This window comes from Zingiber officinale, chromosome 2A, assembly GCF_018446385.1.
Source record: "Zingiber officinale cultivar Zhangliang chromosome 2A, Zo_v1.1, whole genome shotgun sequence".
Classification (NCBI taxonomy): Eukaryota; Viridiplantae; Streptophyta; class Magnoliopsida; order Zingiberales; family Zingiberaceae; genus Zingiber; species Zingiber officinale.
The window spans coordinates 1,016,113-1,036,339 of NC_055988.1; the positions used below are offsets into that span (position 1 = coordinate 1,016,113).

The window sequence follows — 20,227 nt, forward strand, 5'->3', positions numbered from 1 at the left end:
GTCCAGCCGCCAATATCTCAGATTTTTCATATATTTGAACTTTATGATATCATCATAAATTAATAAATAAAGAAATAAATTTTCATAGAATGAGTATGAGAGGGACAAAAAAATATGCATATAGATTCTTGAAAGATTAAGACATTAAAACCAGTCCCAGCATGGAAATTACAAACAACTAAACTGGGCGACTAATTGAATGTAAACTCAATTAAAAATCAACCTAGAAGAAAAATTAATCATTGATGAACCAAAGAAATGCAATGCAAATAAACTTCTCATTTCCTTAGAATGATTTATTGCCTAGCAAACTAAAACCAAAAAACCTGAGATGATGCAGTTGCTGTGTTTTTTTTCCATTAATGGGCGCCAAGACTAAAATATTTACCAACCTGTTTGAACGATGATAAAACTAGCGTCCAGCAGTATTTACCAGCTTGTTTGAACGATGATAAAACTAGCATCCAGCAGTATTTGCCCATTCCTTCTTTGACCTTCTCGGCCAGGAATCCATCACAATTAGCGCCTTTGATAGTGAATTCCATAAGAAGGTCCTCGAATAGTCTCTGTAAAGATGTCTTGAATGTGGTCGAACAACTCTTAAACTCGCCTTCACCGACAACACATCCAACTTGAGCACCATCCATGTAAGCTTTGCACGAGACTAGGATGGTACGCCCCCGGTTACGGAAATGTCCAGCCACGAAGTCACCAAAATGCTGCACAACGTTGTTGGTTAAGTGGTTAAGCTTTCAAAATCGCCATGAATCAACAATGGCAACGATTATTCTAGTCATACTCAGGATCAGAAAGCAAGAAACGACGCATGATCCACAAAATCTTCCAATAGCTTGACAGTCAATATGATCATCATCAATAAGCCATGTTTGACAACTATTTGAGATGGGCTGATAAGTTAAGATAAATTTTGGCTGACATCTAGGAATAACAACAACCTTCTGCCTTTTTCATCCAGGTTTGGCACTAATATTGATAGTTTTAAGGAAAATAAAAGTAATTAAATAAGAGATACAAAAACAAAATGGCATACCATCGGCGGCTTCCGTAGTGAGTATAGCATTGTGGTGCAGGATAAGAGAAAGGTATTTTCATTATAAGTGAGGGATTTCTGCTCCCCATACTCTGTATTAGTTGTTCGTGCATATCCTGGCTCATTAAAGTATGGCTTTGCATTTAGAACTAGAGCCTGAATAGAAACCAAGACCTGCAACATTGTTGACTTGGATGGATTCCACCTTTCGCATCCCATGCCATACCAGGTATTCAAAAGGCTGAGACAAACCTTCCCATATTTATACAAGTTTGGGTTGAGTCTGAGTCCACCAGAGTGATAATGAAGAATCTAAATAAGGAGAATTCTAGTTAATTTGGCTAAACTCATGAGAAACATTGTTACATAGAAATAGAGTGAGAAAAGTTTCATACAGGAGGAACATGTGGATATTGTGGAGGAAAGTATACATCAAAGAAGAATAGACCATCGTGATATGGAGTTCCTGCTGCTCCTATAATAACAGCCCTCAGAATGTCCATCCTACCTTCATATACGCGAACATATATTGTTTCTGCTCAGGATATGAAAAAGAAAGAAATAAGACAGACAATGTCAGATCCAAGAAGCATGGCAAAAAGAAACGGCATGATGAACCTGATAACCAAATATTCTAGTTTAATTCTCTGGAAATCAAATAAGACCAGCTTACAAATCGACATCTAAAGGCGTGAATTCTCTCACAGAGGCATTTGATAATATTGATAATGACAATCAGGAAACAATATTGAACTTGAAATATCAGAGCAACTTGAATTTCAGTGCTGTTTGCCTGAGAAGCAGGACCTAACTGCCACTAGTGGACTTGTCCAAAAGATTTTGATGTGCATCATCATAAACAATGCAAGTATTTAACAACCACAATTTTGTACTTTGTTCTCAGAAAATAAAACACATCACAATCTGTCACCTAATAGAAAGGTAATATTTTGGATATCTGAATCCTCTAGATATGCAGAATTATGCGAAGTGCAGAAGTTGATCTACGAATTGTATTTACATCTAAAATTCTAGCATTTCCAACCTCCTTGATTATAAATTGTTAATGAAGCCTAAATAACTAAATAAAAGCATTTTGAAAAGCAAAAAAAAAGAACTCTTTACAAACAGTAGACTTGTAGAAGCATTTGATACAATCAGAGAATTTATAGTGTAAAACAATTGTAATAAACAAAAGAGTATAAAGTCGGCATTCAACATATCTAAATTAAATACCTAAAATAGAATGATCTTACCAGGTAAATCTTTCTCTAGAAGCTTCCACTCAAGCTGAATCCTTTTTGCCCAATTTTTTGAAGGCTGTTAATAAAAAGAGATTAGGAAATTATCATCATTCGTTGCCACATCCCTGCCCTACTGCCAGGCTATACTTCTGTATCAATCTCATCTCCATTATTTATGCAATCGATCATATAACACCGACCGTGGTGGGTAGATTCAGATGACCATATCAATGGAAATTATCATCCCTAAGAGTGATGGCACTTACCTTAATTTCCCGACAAGACGGAACACCATCGAGATGCTCTGGGATGCTGAAATAGTGATCCGAGTGTTCTTTAACAGTATCAAATTTCTTAAATGATTTATACTTCACATCGATCTCATCTTCAACAATGATCTTCTTGTTCTTTTTTGGCTCTTCGGCAGCAGGAGGATTCGTCAACCGAGGTTCGGGTGCTTCAACACCAGTTGGCAGGTCTGTATCATCAAACATAGCAGCCGAAACCAAATTGGAATCCTTCTCGCCGGTGTCAGCGCCAAGCCTATAACGAAATCGACAAATCGTGAGAAAAAAAAAACAGGCGATCAAAAGGGGGGCGAAGAGGAAGGAGGGCTCACTCGGGGTCGATGAAGATGGGAGGGTGTGACGGCAGCGGCTGCTCCATGGACTCCAATGCCAATGGCGAAGGTCAGGGGCGATCCAACAAGGGCTCCCGCGAAGCGGAGGAGGAGGAGGAGATGGAAGCGAGAAGAGGGATCGGAGGGGAAGCGATGACGATCCGCAGGATTTAATGGGTCGAGGAGGAAACATACCGCCGACGGAGTCGAGGAGCCGCGAGGCGAATTGGCGGAGAAATCCTATCCCATTACCGGAATCGGTGCAATTTAGTCGGATTGTTTTATTGAAGAGTGATATTAATTTTGTATAATTTTTTTAAATTATTATTTTAAATAAATTTAGTTAATTGAGTGTTAATAACACTGAAAGAATTCATTCGATTAATTCGATTTTAATAAAATTTTAATTTGATTCAAATTCGATTAGTTAATATTAAATTAGTTTTTGATTAATTTAATTAATTTATGGATTGAATTAACCGAATATCTACTCATAATCACAAGGAATAATTCTCCTTGGCAAACTTTTACATGCAATTTAGTAGAACTCTTTTGCGTATAACTCGTTACCTAACTCTATATGTTATGTCGTATTAAACATTCTAATATAAAAAAATTTTAAATCAACATCATATAATATCATATTAAACATCTAGTATTTTGATATACTATATATTTATTAGTATAAATTCTAGACTCATGTGACTTGCAATTCTCGGGGCGAGCCGAATTGGTGGAGCCGAAAATCCTATCCGAATAGTGGGATCAATGCAATTTAGTCGGAGAGACTTTATTTTAATTGAAGAGTAACATGTGTCAGCTGATGGACCATGCCATGGGGAATTGGAACAATAACGATAAAATTATCAGGATAGAGAATCTGTCACAAGGCATAAACTCTTTCCGCCCTTGGCGAACTTTTTGATACATTTTAGAAGAACGCTTATGCGTAAGGCTGGTTACATAACGCTATATCTTATGTCATATTAAACATTCTTATATAAGAAAATTTTAAATCAATATCATATAATATCATATTAAACATCAAGTAATCCTCTCGGGGCGGTACGATGATTAAGACTTAGGGTGTTGCCATATGAGGTCTTAGGATCAAAACTCGGCGTGACCGAGCATAACCTCTCCCATGTCTTGGCCGTTTGCACTAATGGCTAGTAGCCACCCGTGATTTACCTCCTCCGTGTTGGCCTAGGGACGGGTTGGCGGGGGGCCGCTGGGGGCGAGCGAATCGCCTTTTGCCACATATTAAACATCAAGTATATCAAAAATTTCAATATACTATATTTTTATTAGTAAAAATTTTATACTCATGTGACTTGCAATCCCCGTGGCTAGGCGAATTGGCGGAGCTGAAAATCCTATCCGAGTATCAGGATCAATGCAATTTAGTAGGACAGACTTTGTTTTAATTGAAGAGAGACAGGTGTCCGTTGATGGACCATGCCATGGGGAATTGGAATGATAACAATAAAATTATCAGGGTAGAGGGTCCGTCACAAGACATAATTCACCTTGGCAAACATTTTGAGACAATTTAGTAGAACGCTTCTGCGTAGGGCTGGTTACATAACTCTATATCTTATGTCATATTAAATATTCTGATATAAGAAAATTTTAAATCAACATCATATAATATCATATTAAATATCTAGTGTATCAAAAATTTCAATATACTATATTTTTATTAGTATAAATTCTATACTCATATGACTTTCAATTCCTGCGGCGAAGTGAATTGGTGGAGCCGAAAATCCTATCCGAGTACCACAATCGATGCAATTTAGTCGGATATACTTTGTTTAATTGAAAAGTGACATGTGTCCGTTGATGAACAGTGCCATGGAGAATTGTAACAATAACGATAAAATTATTATGGTAGAGGATCCATCACGAGGCATAAACCCTTTCCGCCCCTAGCGAACTTTTTGATACAGTTTAGTAGAATGTTTCTCGATAAGGGTGGTTACATAACGCTATATCTTATGTCATATTAAACATTATGATATAAGAAAATTTTAAATCAACATCATATAATATCAAATTAAACATCTAGCATATCAAAAATTTCAATATACTATATTTTTATTAGTATAAATTTTATACTCATGTGGCGTGCAATCCCCACAACGAGGCGAATTGGCGGAGCCGAAAATCCTATCCAAGTACCGAGATCGATGCAATTTAGTCGGACAGGCTTTGTTTTAATTGAAGAGTGACATGTGTCTGCTGATGGACCATGCCATGGGGAATTGGAACAATAACAATAAAATTATCAGGGTAGAGGATCCGTCACAAGGCATAATTCGCCTTGGTAAACTTTTTGATGCAATTTATAGAACGCTTCTGCGAAAGACTAGTTACATAACTCTATATCTTATGTCATATTAAGCATTCTAATATAATAAAATTTTAAATCAACATCATATAATATCATATTAAATATCTAGTAGTCCCCATGGCGTAGCACAGATGGGGAGTGCATGGTTCTGTGGCTGAAAGGTCCAGGGGTCGATCCCCGGGGTGTCACTGCCTGGGGTTAACGTGGCGGTTCCACATTTTTATATTAAACATCTAGTATATCAAAAATTTAAATATACTATATATTTATTAGTATAAATTCTATATTCATGTGACTTGCAATTCCCACGGCGAGGCGAATTGGTGGAGTCGAAAATCCTATCCGAGTAGTAGGATCGATGCAATTTAGTCGGACAGACTTTGTTTTAATTGAAAAGTGACATGTGTCCGTTGATGGACCGTGCCATGGGGAATTGGAACAATAACAATAAAATTATCAGGGTAGAGGATCCGTCACGAGGAATAAACATGTCCGCCCCTGGCGAACTTTTTGATACATTTTAGTAGAACGCTTCTGCGTAGAACTGGTTACATATATAACGCTATATCTTATGTCATATTAAACATTATGATATAATAAAATTTTAAATCAACATCATATAATATCATATTAAACATCTAGCATATCTAAAATTTCAATATACTATATATACGCATATGGCTTGCAATCCTCGCGGTGAGGCGAATTGGCGGAGCCGAAAATCCTATCCGAGTACCGGGATCGATGCAATTTAGTCGGACAGACTTTGCTTTAATTGAAGAGCAACATGTGTCCGCTGATGGACCGTGCCATGGGGAATTGGAACAATAACGATAAAATTATCAAGGTAGAAGATCAGTCACAAGGCATAATTCGCCTTGGTAAACTTTTTGATGTAATTTATTAGAACGCTTTTGCGTAAGGCTGGTTACATAACTCTATATTTTATGTCATATTAAATATTCTGATATAAGAAAATTTTAAATCAACATCATATAATATCATATTAAACATCTAGTATATCAAAAATTTAATATATAAATCCTATCCGCGAAGCAGGATCGATGCAATTTAGTCGGATAGGCTTTGTTTTAATTGAAGAGCGACATGTGTCTATTGATGGACCGTGCCATGGGAAATTAGAACAATAATGATAAAATTATCAGGGTAGAGGATCCGTAACGAGTCATAAACCCTTTTCGCTCCTGGCGGACTTTTTGATACATTTTAGTAGAACGCTTCTGTATAGGACTAATTACATAACGCTATATCTTATGTATTAACATTCTGATATAAGAAAAATTTAAATCAACATCATATAATATCATATTAAACACCTAGTATATAAAAAATTTCAATATACTATATTTTTATTAGTATAAATTTTATACTCATGTGGCTTGCAATCCCAGCGGTGCGGCGAATTGGCGGAGCTGAAAATTCTATCCGAATAACGGGATCGATGAAATTTAGTCGGCTAGACTTTGTATTAATTGAAGAGCGACATGTGTCCGCTGATGGACCGTGCCGTGGGGAATTGGAACAATAACAACAAAATTATCAGGGTAGAGGATCTGTCACAAGACATAATTCGCCTTGGCAAACTTTTTGATTTAATTTAGTTGAATGCTTCTGCGTAAGGCTGGTTAAATTATATACTCATGTGACTTGCAATTCCCGTGGCGAGGTGAATTGCTGGAGCCGAAAATTCTATCCGAGTACCAGGATCGATGTAATTTAGTCGGGCATGGTTTGTTTTAATTGAAGATTGACATGTGTTCGTTGATGGACCGTGCCATGAGGAATTGGAACAATAATGATAAAATTATCAGGGTAGAGGATCCATCACGAGGCATAAACCCTTTTCACCCTTGGTGAACATTTTGATACATTTTAGTAGAACGCTTCTGCATAAGCCTAGTTACATAACGCTATATCTTATGTCACTTTTCACCCTTGGCGAACATTTTGATACATTTTAGTAGAACGCTTCTGCATAGGCCTAGTTACATAACGCTATATCTTATGTCATATTAAACATTTTGATATAAGAAAATTTTAAATCAACATCATATAATATGATATTAAACATCTAGTATATCAAAAATTTCAATATACTATATTTTTATTAGTATAAATTCTATACTCATGTGGCTTGCAATTCCCGTGGCGAGGTGAATTGGTGGAGCTGAAAATCCTCTCCAAGTACCGAGATTGATGCAATTTAGTCAGACAAGCTTTGTTTTAATTGAACAGCAACATGTGTCCGTTGATGGACCGTGCCATGGGGAATTAGAACAATAACGATAAAATTATCAAGGTAGAGAATCTGTCACGAGGCATAAACCCTTTCTACCCTTGGCGAACTTTTTGATACATTTTAGTAGAACGCTTCTGCATAGGGTTGGTTACATAACGCTATATCTTATGTCATATTAAATCAACATCATATAATATCATATTAAATATCTAGTATATCAAAAATTTCAATATACAGATGTGCAAGCCTAGTGCCCCTACATATGTGATGTAGTAGTTAAATATTTACAGTAGTTAAATATTTACAGGAATAAAGAAGATGATCAATGTTCGAATACCAATAAAAATGAATGTTGACCTCTAAGTAAAAAGCTATACTTAGGATTTATCCCATAACGGGAGAGAAAAAATCATCTATTTCTTGGATTAATCGAACAAAGTCTAACATCTGCATTATAAAAAAGTAAAATAAAATAGTGATGGTATCCAAAGTGCTTGCACGGTCGATCTTTATTACTCAGTCGGACTTCATTCATTATACTTTTCAGTTCGATTAAAAGGGAAAACATATGATGGTATTCAGAGTGCCCACATGAACTGATCTTCATTGCTCATGCTCATCATCCTTTCTCAATCGAGAATCCTGTACGGGTTAAAACATCTTGAATGATGGTTTCACCGTGTGCAGGGGTTAATTCGATCCTGCCTGTACAGGCACTGTCCCAACTTCTCACATTGGGATGGTGGGACCCACACTTAAGTAGTGGGTCCCACCATCTCATTGTGAGAGGTTGAGACAGTGCCTATACAGGCAGGGTGAAATTTACCGTGTGCAGGAGTAACATGCAATATGTGGTCGCCATGGGCATTGTCAGACCAAGCGACGCCACTTGGAGTTTCCCCAAACGGTTGTTCCCTAACAACTTCGCAAAGGGATAACGAGAGTAAACGTGCCCCTAACGGTTGTTCCCTAACAAATTCACAAAGAGATAACGAGAGTAAACGTGGCACGTCACATGGAGAATCCCCTAATAGTTGTTCCTAACAGTCTCACAAAGGGATAACGGGAGGAAATATGACACATTATGTTTTTGCCACTTAATGGTTGCTCCCTAACAACTTCACAAAGGGATAACGGGAGCTGAAGTGTCATGCTAAGGGGAGGTTCTTCCTGACAATTGTTCTCTAATAGCTCCTCAAGAAGAAAAGGGAGGAGATGTGACACGACACATGGAGATTCCTTTCAGCCGTTGTTCCTTGGGAAGCAACTACATAAGGGTTGACGAAGGTAGGACAAGTTATGATTGTTTTCTTGTGGTCCCTCTTTTCCATTACGCACTTTCTATTTTTATTCTCGCACACTCGCGTTATCGCAAGTCTTTCTTTATCCAGATCTTCACTGCCTTGACCATTGAAGGGGCAGCACCGGTAAAGCCAACCCAACGCTAACAACATTTATGTTGCAGGATGCGGCGTAAGTTCATTGTCGACAAGCCCTAATTTTCTACGAGTTCAATTAGTGCTGGTGTAGGGAGGAGCCCAAGTGGATGAAGAAGAACCCATCAACTTGGCATTGTCTCTGCTAAACGAAAAATGACAATGCTTTGTGTTGGGATTCAATCAAAGTCACACATTGAAAAGATTTGGAAAAGATCATGAATTTAAAAAAATGTATGATATATCCATTGGCATGAGACATTTTGGAAAGAGTTCAAAAGCAAAGTCATGAGGGCTTAGGCCCAAAGTGGACAATATCATATCATTGTGGAGATATGTGCATTTCTTTTGGACGCAATAATTGATATCAATGCCATGGTCCAAACCAGATGCTTGCGAGGAGGCCCAGAGTAGGTCAAGGTGATCGAATGCTTGCAGGAAAGGTCCGGAGCAGGTTAGGATGACGGGTGCTCACAGGGAGACCCAGAGCAGGTTAAGTGTAATCGGATGCCATTTAGGGGTGACTGGATGCTTATGGGAAAGATCCGGAGCAGGTTAGGGTGACCGATGCTCGCGGGGAGACCCGGAGCAGGTCAAGAGTGACCGGATGCTCGCGGGAAGGCCCAACCATGAGAGTCATGATAGTCCTTCATTGTACAGATATGTGAACATTCTTCGATCGTGCTTAGTGGACGAGAAGAAGCTACGGGGAAACCTTTTTCGTTGGAAATCTTCACACATGGTTGTCACTATAGTGGAGGAGGCCTTAAGGTAGGCTCAAGCTCCTTGTGCTGAAGAAGAAGAGGCAGCCCCTGTTGGAAGGCCGCCAATACCTGAGCTTCAACCACAAAGTTCCCAGGCTTCCTTTATCACCCTGACAAGTGACCTGTGGATCTTGAACCCTTGGGTGTCATGCCCGCCATCTATTGTCTAGAGAAAAGTCATGTTGTTGAAGTACCTGTGAAGCTGATAATGTCTAAAAGGGTAGACGCCTGACAAATACCTTTCTAGAAGGAGGTTTTGAAAGAAGCTCTACCCAAGCACTTCCGATCTCCTCAAATTACGGAATATAATGGGGTGACTAACCTAGACATATGCCACTTTGAAAACCCGACCCTTTACATCAATATATTGAGGGGGGCAAGTGTTAAGTCTTCCGCACTACTTTAATCGGACCTACTCAGTAATGGTTCAATACATTATGGTCAAGATCTATCCATTCATTTGATAACTTTGCTACCTTATTTTTGTGTCATTTTTTTAGTTCGAAAGGTACCCTCCTACCTCGGTTAATTTATTTAATCTCAAGCAAAAGCCTTGGGAATCTCTGAAGAAATATATATACAACGGTTCACCAACACCGCATAGGAAATCTCGTATGTTGTTCTTGAGATTTTAACGGGCACATTTGCTCAAGGATTATAGGACGAAGAGTTTTTTTAGTCTTTATCAAAGAAATCGCCTGTTGATTATGGCATCATGCTTGCTCGAGATGAAAAATATATTAATATGGAAGAGGCTAAGAGGGCCCAGCAAGAGAAACATAGATCCTGACTTGGTGAAGTATTAGAGCACCATCCTGAGCCTAGGGTGTAGGATTAATGATGCATTAGAGTGGGGTGAATACCACTCACTCGCTTTCATCTTTATTTTATGTTGTTCGTTCTAGCAAAGTCGTTAGTACGCAGCGGAAATATAGAAATAAAAACGACCAAGACAAACAAAAGAGTTTTACTTGGTTCACAACCCCTAGGGTGCTACGTCTAAGGTCTACGCACTTAGCATAAGTCCACTAGAACTTTCTCCTTCCAGATAATTTTTGGAGGAACTAAAACTTCTTACACTTTGTAAGGCACAATAAAAAATAGATCAAATAAAACAGTATATAAACAAATACAAACACTTGTGGTTGAGTCGATCTAAAAGTCCTGAGTATTGCGCACTTCTCCCGGCTCATCCCCAGTCGCACAAGTAGAACCTTGAGCACAGAACACACAAATCGATGATGAAGTGATTGATGGAATTGATAATTTGAAGGTTATGTTCATGGTTTCTTATATAGACTAAATCCAGGAGGTTGGAAGCCCTTTCAAACGCCTACAGTCTAGCTTCATATGATATGACTTAATCGTGACTTATCCATGTCCAGGTGCCTGGATCATCCCCGAGAACCTGGATTACTAACGTGGTGCTTTCTCACCGAAGCATTATCCCATTGTGTCTTACTCGGATCGGGCGCCTAGATCCCTTCCGGATGCTTGGATGTTGACATTACGTTCTCTGGGTAAAACTTTATCTAGCTCTATCCATTGCAGCTTATCCTTATCCGAGCTCTTGGACTTGTTTCGGTCACTCAGACTCTAGAGCACCTAGAATATGCACAATCAACCAATAAAACATAATCTTGTAATATATCTGACCTATTAGGTTTACTTGGTTCTTGCTTAGAGTTTACTCCTCTAAGACTTCTACATAAAGTTTATTCTATTAGGATTTTCCTTTCAGCAAACATCTGTTCACTTTGACCTACTTAGACTTACCACTTGCCAGACATTTGGTCACCATTGACTTGTCTGGACTTGCTTTGCTAAATATTCGGTCACCCTTAACCTGTTTGGACTAAGCATCCGATCACCTTGATATGCTTGAACTTTTTCCTTGCCTAACATCCGATCCTTTCTAACCTGCTTAAACTTTCCTTGCTAATCATTATGTTGCCCTTGACCTAACTGGTCTTTTGCTTAACATCTGGTTCTCATTAACCTGCTAAGTCTTGCACTTATTAGTCATTCAATCATCCTTTGACCTAACTAGATTTTGTCATTGCTAATCATCCAATTAATCTTTGACCTGACTAGACTAGACTTCACTCTTGCTAGTTATTCAGTTAATATTTGACTCGACTAGGCTTCACTCTTGTCTCACTTTCCAACATCTTGTACTGTTTGGATTAACCCTTAGTCAGACACTGGTATATTGTCAAATATCAAAACTCTGACGGTTGATTGCACTAACAATATTTTTTTTAAAAAAATATTTGACAATACTCTTAAGTTACACTCAAAAGGGCTTCTTATGTCAACTCAAGGAAAGATGATCTAAATTTTAAAATTTTCTAACTTAAGCTAATCTCTCTCCCTTTCCCTTTTGACACACATAAAAACGAATATGACCTAAGATTCTTCTAAGATGTAAACTTCTAAGGTTTTACACCAATAATATTGACATTGGTCAAGACTTTCTACCCATACTTTTGAAAGACCAATTTTGAAAATATTCACTAAACTTTTGAAAGTCTTTCATAATTTTCAATTAGTTAAGGTATTTTTCCAATATTTTATATTATAAAAATTCTCAAGTGTTTTAATGTTTAAAATTTTAATTAAAAAATTTCCAAAGTTTTTCAAAATATTTTAAATTTTTTTAAGAATTTCCAAAAGGATTTTTTTTTTCTTCAGAAGAAAGATTTTTCAAAACGAATTTTTTCAAGAGTTTTCAAAAGGAGTTTTTTCAAGAATTTTCAAAAAAAAATTAAGAATTTTCAAAAAGAATATTTTTTTTCTTCAAGTGTGGTTTAAAAAGGTTGATCTTTCAAAAAAAAAAAATTAAGAATTAAACATGGATTCTTTTCTGTTTGAGTGATCATTAGAGATACATGGTGTCCATTTGTTGGTGTCCAGGTGTTGGTATTTGATATGGGTAGCGAAGACATAGATGAAGACTCCAATTATCAGATGGTATTTTCTTCTGAACTGTGTCTCTGTTCTTTTTTCCAATGATAGATTATCTATATTTACATATTAATATTATTAAAAGGAATAAAATTATTATCATGTGATCAAAAAGTCACACATTCAAATTTTAAAAATAATCTTTTACAAAAAATAATATAAGAGTACGTATAATGAATCCTTCCTCTGAATCTGTATGACAAAAGTTTCATATACCGGAATCCATTAATCTCGTAGTCAGTCATCAACCTCAGTGAGATATCGTTTGCGCATTGGTTTATGGTGTCACTGAAATTTGAGAAATTGAATAGTTTGTTTCTTATTTTCTTCCGGCATGTATTTTCAGTTCTGAACTGCTAATGTCGATCTACATGTTGAACTTGCAGGTTAAGCCCCCTTTGAATTTGTCGATAATCTGCCCTATTGATAATAATTGGATACCTGTTGGAACCAGGGCCAAATCTACTGTTGATTATTAAAAAGTGTAATTGATACGGTGATAATGATGGATCCTTCAAAAATAAGTCAAAGCAATAAGTATCAATTAATATGGAGGTCAAAGTCAAATGGTCAAAATCGTAGAGTCAGATGAACTTGAAGACTATGGACCAAGCGAATTGGCCGAGCAGGATCTCGGTGCCGGTCGGGCATGAAGGGTCGAGCAGACTGTTCGATCAGTCATCCTCCGTAACTTGCAGATGAGGTTTAGAGCCGAATATAAAGTTACTCGGTCCACCGTCCTTGCCGATCGGATATAAGGGCCGATTGGGCACAATGCGTCTCTCCAACAACATGAAAGCTGAATGAAGAATAGATCGGTAGCTGCATGTTATACAATCGAGCTGGTGATATACCGGTCGAGTTACAGTCGGTCGGCCTATAGCCGAACTTAGATATCTGTCTTATCGTATTCTTTTGAAAATTTATATCGGAAAGGACAGAGAATATTTCACCGGCAAATAATTTTTTAAAAGCTTCCAGCCCGTCAACTCATAGCAATTTCTATGCTTATTTGAGGAAAGGTATCACAAATATTTTATGACATGTTCTTTCTTAGGAAAATTTTGAGAAACGTGTTAATACTTTAAGATGCGAGTAGACAGTATCCGTAGGGGTGGTAGCGCGTGCCTCACCGAACGCCCGATCGATCACCGCCTTGTTGGGCTTCAAAATCTTCACTGTTTCACTCGAACTCGAACCCTAGATAGATAGTATGCTGGGCCTTACCCAGGCCCATATATGGTATTAATTGGCCCGTTCATGTATCTTCGTGCAAACCTTAAAAACCCTCGTTCAACTCTGTCTCCACAGACCAAAACCTCGACGGAGAAGAAATGGCGATGTCGAAGCTTCTACGCACCTCCCACCACCTCAAATCCCTGAAATCCTACTTCCCCTTCACGCCCTTTGCCTCCGTCTCCCGCCTCCGTTTCCTCTCCTACGCTACTCCGGAGGAGGCCGCCGCAGATCGCCGCCGCCGCAAGCGCCGCCTTCGCATCGAGCCCGCCTCCTCCCTTGTCCACCAGAAGCAGTCTCCTCCCGCCGCCTCCTCGCCCAACCCTAGCGCCCCGAAGCCGCCGGAGTCCATCTTAGCCCTCTCCGGCAGTCGCCTCGTCCTCCACAACCGCATCCTCGCCCTAATCCGCGACAACGACCTTGATGAGGCCGCTTCCCTCGTCCGACACTCCGTCTACTCCAATTGCCAGCCCACCATCTTCACCGCCAACGCCGTCCTCCGCGCCCTCCTCCTCCGATCCCGCCACGCCGATCTCCTCGCCCTCCATCGCTTCATTACCCAGGCCAACATCGCGCCCACCATCATCACCTTGAACCTCCTGATCCAGTCCTATTGTGACTGCGGCAGGACCGGCATCGCCCTCGAGAACTTCCGTCTCCTCCTCAAGGACGACGCCCTCTTTCCTCCCGCCCCCTCCACATGGCGAATCCTCGCCAAGGGTCTGGTCGACAACGGCAAGCTCCAGCAAGCAGTCGAACTCAAGGACGAAATGCTCGCCAAGGCCTTTATGCCCCCTGACCCCTTCGTCTACAACCACATCATGCAGGGCTTCATCAAAAACGGCGTGCCTGAAACAGCCATCACCCTCTACGAGGAACTGCAGGAGAAACTTGGCGGCGAGAAGATTCTTAATGGCATCGTCTACGGGAACCTCATGAAAGGCTACTTCGGGAAGAAGATGGAGGAGCAAGCAATGGAGATCTACCGCGACGTCCTTGGTGATGACTCGAAGGTTAAGTTTGATGCAGTGAGCTACAATTTGGTGCTGGACGCTTTGGGAAGGAACGGGAAGCTCGAGGAGGCCATCAACCTATTCGGCAGAATGCTGAAGCAGCACAGTCCGCCGAGGAGGTTCACAGTCGATTTGGGGAGCTTCAACGTGATGATAGATGGTTACTGCCTCGCAGGGAGGTTTCAAGATGCCGTCATGGTCTTTGGGCGGATGGGCGAGCAGCAATGCACCCCAGATACGCAGTCATACAACAAATTGATCGAACATCTTGGAAGTAACAAGTTGGTCGCCGAGGCAGAGGAGTTGTACAAAGAGATGAGCGATCGCGGGATCAATCCGGATGAATGCACATATGGATTACTGGTCGAAGCGTGCTTCGGAGTGAATCGGGAAGATGATGCCACTGCATATTTCCACAAGATGGAGGAGTTGGGGCTGAGGCCAAATGCAAATTCATACAATAAAGTCATTGGAGGACTAGTGAAGATCCAACGCCTAGACGACGCAGATAAGTTCTTCGACCGGATGTTGGAGAGGGAAGTAAAACCGAATGCTACTAGTTATGAATTGTTACTGAAGGGTTTCCTCGATGCTAGGCGGCTGGATGATGGTCTTAAGATGCTTAAGGGTTTGTTCCTTGATGATGGAGTCGCATTTAGTGAACAAATGAAGGAGTTGGTGGATGAGGTGTTTAGGGAAGAAGGTAGAGAGGAGTTGGAAAAATTGTACGAGGATCTCAAGAGGGAGAAGGCAGAACAGTTGGCCCGGGAAGCGGAAGAGAGAGCGAGAGCCGAGGCTCTTGCTAAAGAGGAACGAGCCAAGAAGAAAAGGGAAGATGCTGAGAACCGAGCAGCTGCTGCGAGAGCTTGTGTCGAAGCCATGGAAGTGATGCTACGGTACAAGAAGGATGCGACCGATGAGGAGTCGCCTGCCGATGGTTCCTCTGCTCCTTTAGGTGGATTGTTTGGTGAAGAAAAGACAGTGAATCATCTGTTATGAACATGATGCTGCTGGTGGAAATGCTGAAGGGGAAGCAATGATGGTGAATTTAGTTGTCTTCATGTATGAATTATGAGACCATAGCTTCATAAAATTCATTGTTTGAACAATAATATTATGTCTGTATCACTTGTTTAAAAGGTGTTGGTTGAATTATGAGACCATAGCTTCATAAAATTCATTGTTTGAACAATAATATTATGTCTGTATCACTTGTCTAAAAGGTGTTAACAAAGTAGAACGCTGAAATGAGGAACAGATAGTAGAAGATGAGATGACCTGTTGATGCGTTACGAGTTTGAAGGGAGGTATTGTAGATGGTCAGCATGAACTGGGAGCTTCAGATCAACTGGAGCTGTTCAGCTACTTCAAGCCACAATTTGAGAGAACTTAAACAACCTTATTGAAAGTAAAGAAAGGCTGGACTCTACACTTTACAACCTTCTCGATAATAGTTTCCTTCATCTGGCTCAAAGCAAGAGCACATAGTTGACTGAGATGGGAAGTAAGCCTCCAAATTATTCCACTTACAATTTTGTCTAGCTGACTCGCAGCTTGATGAATTTAGGTGGGCAAAATCAAAAATTGTGATGAAAGAAAAACCCATTATCCGCCAGCAAAAACCTTAAAAGACAGACCTAGTTTTAGATTTTAGACGTAGTAACCAGTGAAAGTAAATCCTCTTCCCGCTATCTCGCCCACACAGAACCACGCATACAACTCGAGCCCAAATAATGCTGCAATTCCAGCATCCTCGACTTTGAGATCTTTTCTGTTTCGCCATATGTTCTTAACTCCATCAAGCTCCTTCCAGAATGACTCATAGCGACCAGGGATGCTGTAATAAAAGTATGTTAGATATGGTCATTGCTGGCAATGAATGCAAAATAGATTACTTTGAGCAGCTACCTTCATACTTTAGGAAATGATTCTACAATTTAAACAATCACAGGATCATGCACGATAAGCAAATCTAATAGCATAGTGAAACAATCATTTATGGGTAACTATTTAAAATCAAATGTTAAACATGGGTTAGATGAATTTGGGGGCTGTGGTAAATAATTGTCCATGTTTTCCCCATTCACAGAGATTCATCTTGAAAACTTAAGCTTACAACAAAGATAAATATTGGAACTTGCAATCTTGAAACATGTTTTAATATGGGTGGGAGCATAGTTAGGTTTATCAATTTTCTACAAAATTTTCTAAATTTACCTAAGCAAAATAATTAACAGTTTTCTAAGTGAAAGTAGGTGATTAGATTTGGTTAAACCAAAAATGAAAAATATTATTGGTATTATTTAATATAAATAATTCATCAAATAATATGTTAAATTCTACATATATATTTTATTGGTTTATTGTTGTCCCCAGATTTGAAAGAAAACTAAAACTGAAATCATGTTCATTTTCAGGTTGAAACGAAGCTATATTTGATAAATCAAAGCTTTCACTTCCATTTAGTTAGCTTGATTTGATCCTTCCATGTACTAATTGGATGCACTTAAAATTATAAAATGAGAACTGTCATAATTGCGTTGCAACATTAAGGTTTGGTTAACTTAGGTATAAAGGTAGAAGGGGAAGGGAGAGGAAGAGGGAAAGGATCAAAGAATTACACATCAATCATGAAGCTCATATACATCTTTTCTTCTCTCTCCCTTCCCCTCCCCTTGCTAGTTATCCGCTCAAGTAAACCAAGACCAAAAATCATAGTTGAAAAAGCAGTAAGAGCACCAAGTAACAAGATGACTAATTAGAATACTTAAAAAAAGAAGCATTCATCAATTATCTCAACCATATCAGATTAATGATAGATCTATCATTCCAGGGAACTTAATACAATCCAAACCAGAAATTATTGCAAGGAAGTTTTCTCATTCATCAAGCAGTAAGATACAAAAAAAAAAACAAATTTTACCAAGTCTGAATATCTAAAACACTTGAAAAAAGGTTATTTGTTGAAATATATGCAATTTATGACCTTAGTATTAAACACCAGTTTTTCACAAGTTGAATACTGAACTGTAAGTCTTTTTTCACTAGAATTATTGCTGATATGGATATTCTTACAATATTTATAGTTTTGGTCATCAGCTAGAGGGGCAATATGCATTTTGTTCGAGTATCAAATGTCACCACAAGCTGAAGAAGCTAAGAGTATTTCACCAGCATACCATATATGCTCATCAACTTAGTTGTATTCCAAGATAATTAACTGTGATGCCTAAATTAGATTTTGTTTATATATTCAAAATAAACAAAAATAATCTCTAAAGAAAACTAGAATTGTCATCTTATACCTCGCTCTAACACTTGTACCAGCACAGAAGAGCGGTCAAAGCAAGCAAAAAAAAAGTTTAGTATATGCCCGTCACACAAATCTGCATTGTGTGCCATGACAAAACCTCTCCTGTGGAATACCATGCCACCCCATAGCTTAAGGGGAAATCACTAAAGGTGAGAAGCACATATTGGCTAATGACAAATCACCGATAGGGGCTAAATCACCTTGATTACAAATTTAAAAGAATCCAACTACATAAACAGCAATTTTAATCTTTCAAATTCAATTCAAGGGCAGTCAACCCAAATGACATAACTGTTTATCACTAAGTGTACATGGAAAGTAAATAAATTCACTTTTAGTTTGCAAATATTATATCTTTTTTCATAGTTAAATGAAGTTGATGACAGTTTTAAGTGGAATAAAAACTGGACATACTTAGCAACAAAGAAACTCCAAATGTATCTGATAGAGAAATTAATTATCAACAATCACAATGTATATATACTGTCAGTTTCAACAGAAAATCAAGAAAAAGTTGATGACTTTATTGATTAGAACATCATAATTGCACCAAAATCTATTATTAACAGTTTACGGAAAAACATGGCCCACAAGAAAAGATGAAGACATAAAATAAAAAAATCCAATTGGCCGTCTATGGAAGGATCTGCAGACAAACAAAGTAATCTAACTATCAGCTGCCTGAATATATTTTACTTAACCTGTTGTAGATAAACCTTGTGACTTAATCGACATCAGATGCCGAAATAAGCAACATCTATGTTGAGCAAGACAAATAAAATCACTAATGAAGAGCAAAAAACCATTCTCATGTTCATCAGTCTTCATGCCCAATAGAGCAGCAAGGCAAAGATAATTCATAAAGAGGCGGACCTCGCAAGACGGGTGTAAAAGAGCTGCTTTGACAATTCTTGGCACTTTTCGATGGTCGGCGGCTGCACAATGTGATGTTTGTTCTTCTCCAGAAGCTCCTTGTAGTAAGCGCCTCCGTGCTTACACACAAACCCAGAAGCTTGCACAGCCTTCGATCGCAGCTGCTGCAGTCTCGCCGCCATCTACAAATTACAACAAAGCCAATGCCAAAAACTTAGCTGCATAATTCCATCAGCCATTCATTTATAGCAAGCAAAAATAGGTAAACAAGTATAAATTCTGAGGGAAAAAAACAAAAAATGGGAAGCACAATGACATCTTTAGTGATCCATAGCATTCTAAAACTCAACTACGCTCTTTTTCCGTTAAAAAAAAAAAGATATTATATTATGATCGAAAATAGAAGGGATCGGCGAGATGCAAACCCTAGATCTAACTAAATTTCGAACCATTAGGAGAAATTTAGATCGAGAACGCATATGATCAGCAAATCTAGAAGGAAAAAAAAAGAGGAGATTACCGTAACGACTCCGGAGGGAAGAAATCGCAGAGTGGAGAGCAACCGCAACGATTTCGATCAAGACATCCGGAATTTATTCATCCAGTCCAAGGGGGGTAGTTTGGTGATTTCGAGTGCTAGGGCTCATCGTGCGCAATTTGGTAATTCTACTGCAAGAAAATGAAAAACTATGACTCGATTTAACTTTAAATGTAAACTTAATAAAAATGTAATTTTATATTAATCTAAAATTATATAATTTAGATAGATTAAATTAAAATTTTATCAATCTAAGTTAGATTATAGATTGATCCGACTAGATTTGTAATCCGTGCAGATCAATAAGCAATGGGTTTGGATTGATCCGCAAAAATACATATAAATCAAATTTTATATTAATTTATTATTTTTTTATTATAATTTTAAAATAAAAACAATATTTTTTATGTTGTATATTTTTGCATCCATTTATATTTAATATATTTTTTTAATAAATTTAATTGATAAAATCTTTCGAAAATAAAATATTAAAGATATTATTTTTTAAAAAAAATTAATTGACCCATGAGTTAACTTACCTATAAATTTTTTCAGTG

The 20,227-nt window shown here is 38.3% G+C and overlaps 3 protein-coding genes across 3 annotated transcripts; 1 reads left to right on the forward strand and 2 right to left on the reverse strand.

The window, feature by feature from the left end:
• Nucleotides 1-126: 126 nt before the first annotated feature.
• Nucleotides 127-3,161, reverse strand: LOC122044341 (putative ubiquitin-conjugating enzyme E2 38). Its single transcript, XM_042604841.1, has 6 exons — nt 2,915-3,161; nt 2,562-2,838; nt 2,308-2,371; nt 1,447-1,586; nt 1,052-1,363; nt 127-719 (listed from the first exon to the last, which is right to left on the reverse strand). Exons 1-6 carry the CDS (start codon nt 2,959-2,961, stop codon nt 360-362), a joined length of 1,200 nt encoding a protein of 399 aa, XP_042460775.1. The 5' UTR covers nt 2,962-3,161; the 3' UTR covers nt 127-359.
• A 10,812-nt stretch (nt 3,162-13,973) lies between these two features.
• LOC122040443 (pentatricopeptide repeat-containing protein At3g49240, mitochondrial-like) lies at nt 13,974-16,101 on the forward strand. Its single transcript, XM_042599757.1, has one exon. The coding sequence runs from the start codon at nt 14,032-14,034 to the stop codon at nt 15,943-15,945; it is 1,914 nt and encodes a 637-aa protein (XP_042455691.1). The 5' UTR covers nt 13,974-14,031; the 3' UTR covers nt 15,946-16,101.
• Nucleotides 16,102-16,378: 277 nt separating this feature from the next.
• On the reverse strand, nt 16,379-19,793 carry LOC122040446. Its single transcript, XM_042599759.1, has 3 exons — nt 19,653-19,793; nt 19,133-19,314; nt 16,379-16,783 (listed from the first exon to the last, which is right to left on the reverse strand). The coding sequence occupies exons 2-3, from the start codon at nt 19,312-19,314 to the stop codon at nt 16,597-16,599; spliced, it is 369 nt and encodes a 122-aa protein (XP_042455693.1). The 5' UTR covers nt 19,653-19,793; the 3' UTR covers nt 16,379-16,596.
• Nucleotides 19,794-20,227: the final 434 nt, after the last annotated feature.

Excerpts from the sequence above, each read along its gene's own strand:
- LOC122040446 (XM_042599759.1), bottom strand. The coding sequence starts at position 19,314 with ATGGCGGCGAGACTGCAGCAGCTGCGATCGAAGGCTGTGCAAGCTTCT. Across the intron at positions 16,784-19,132 it reads TTTTACACCCGTCTTGCGAG|CATCCCTGGTCGCTATGAGT; the intron begins GTCCGCCTCTTT and ends CTTTTATTACAG.
- LOC122044341 (XM_042604841.1), bottom strand. The coding sequence starts at position 2,961 with ATGGAGCAGCCGCTGCCGTCACACCCTCCCATCTTCATCGACCCCGA. Across the intron at positions 2,839-2,914 it reads CCCATCTTCATCGACCCCGA|GCTTGGCGCTGACACCGGCG; the intron begins GTGAGCCCTCCT and ends ATTTCGTTATAG. Across the intron at positions 2,372-2,561 it reads CGTCTTGTCGGGAAATTAAG|CCTTCAAAAAATTGGGCAAA; the intron begins GTAAGTGCCATC and ends TTTTATTAACAG.
- LOC122040443 (XM_042599757.1), top strand. The coding sequence starts at position 14,032 with ATGGCGATGTCGAAGCTTCTACGCACCTCCCACCACCTCAAATCCCTG.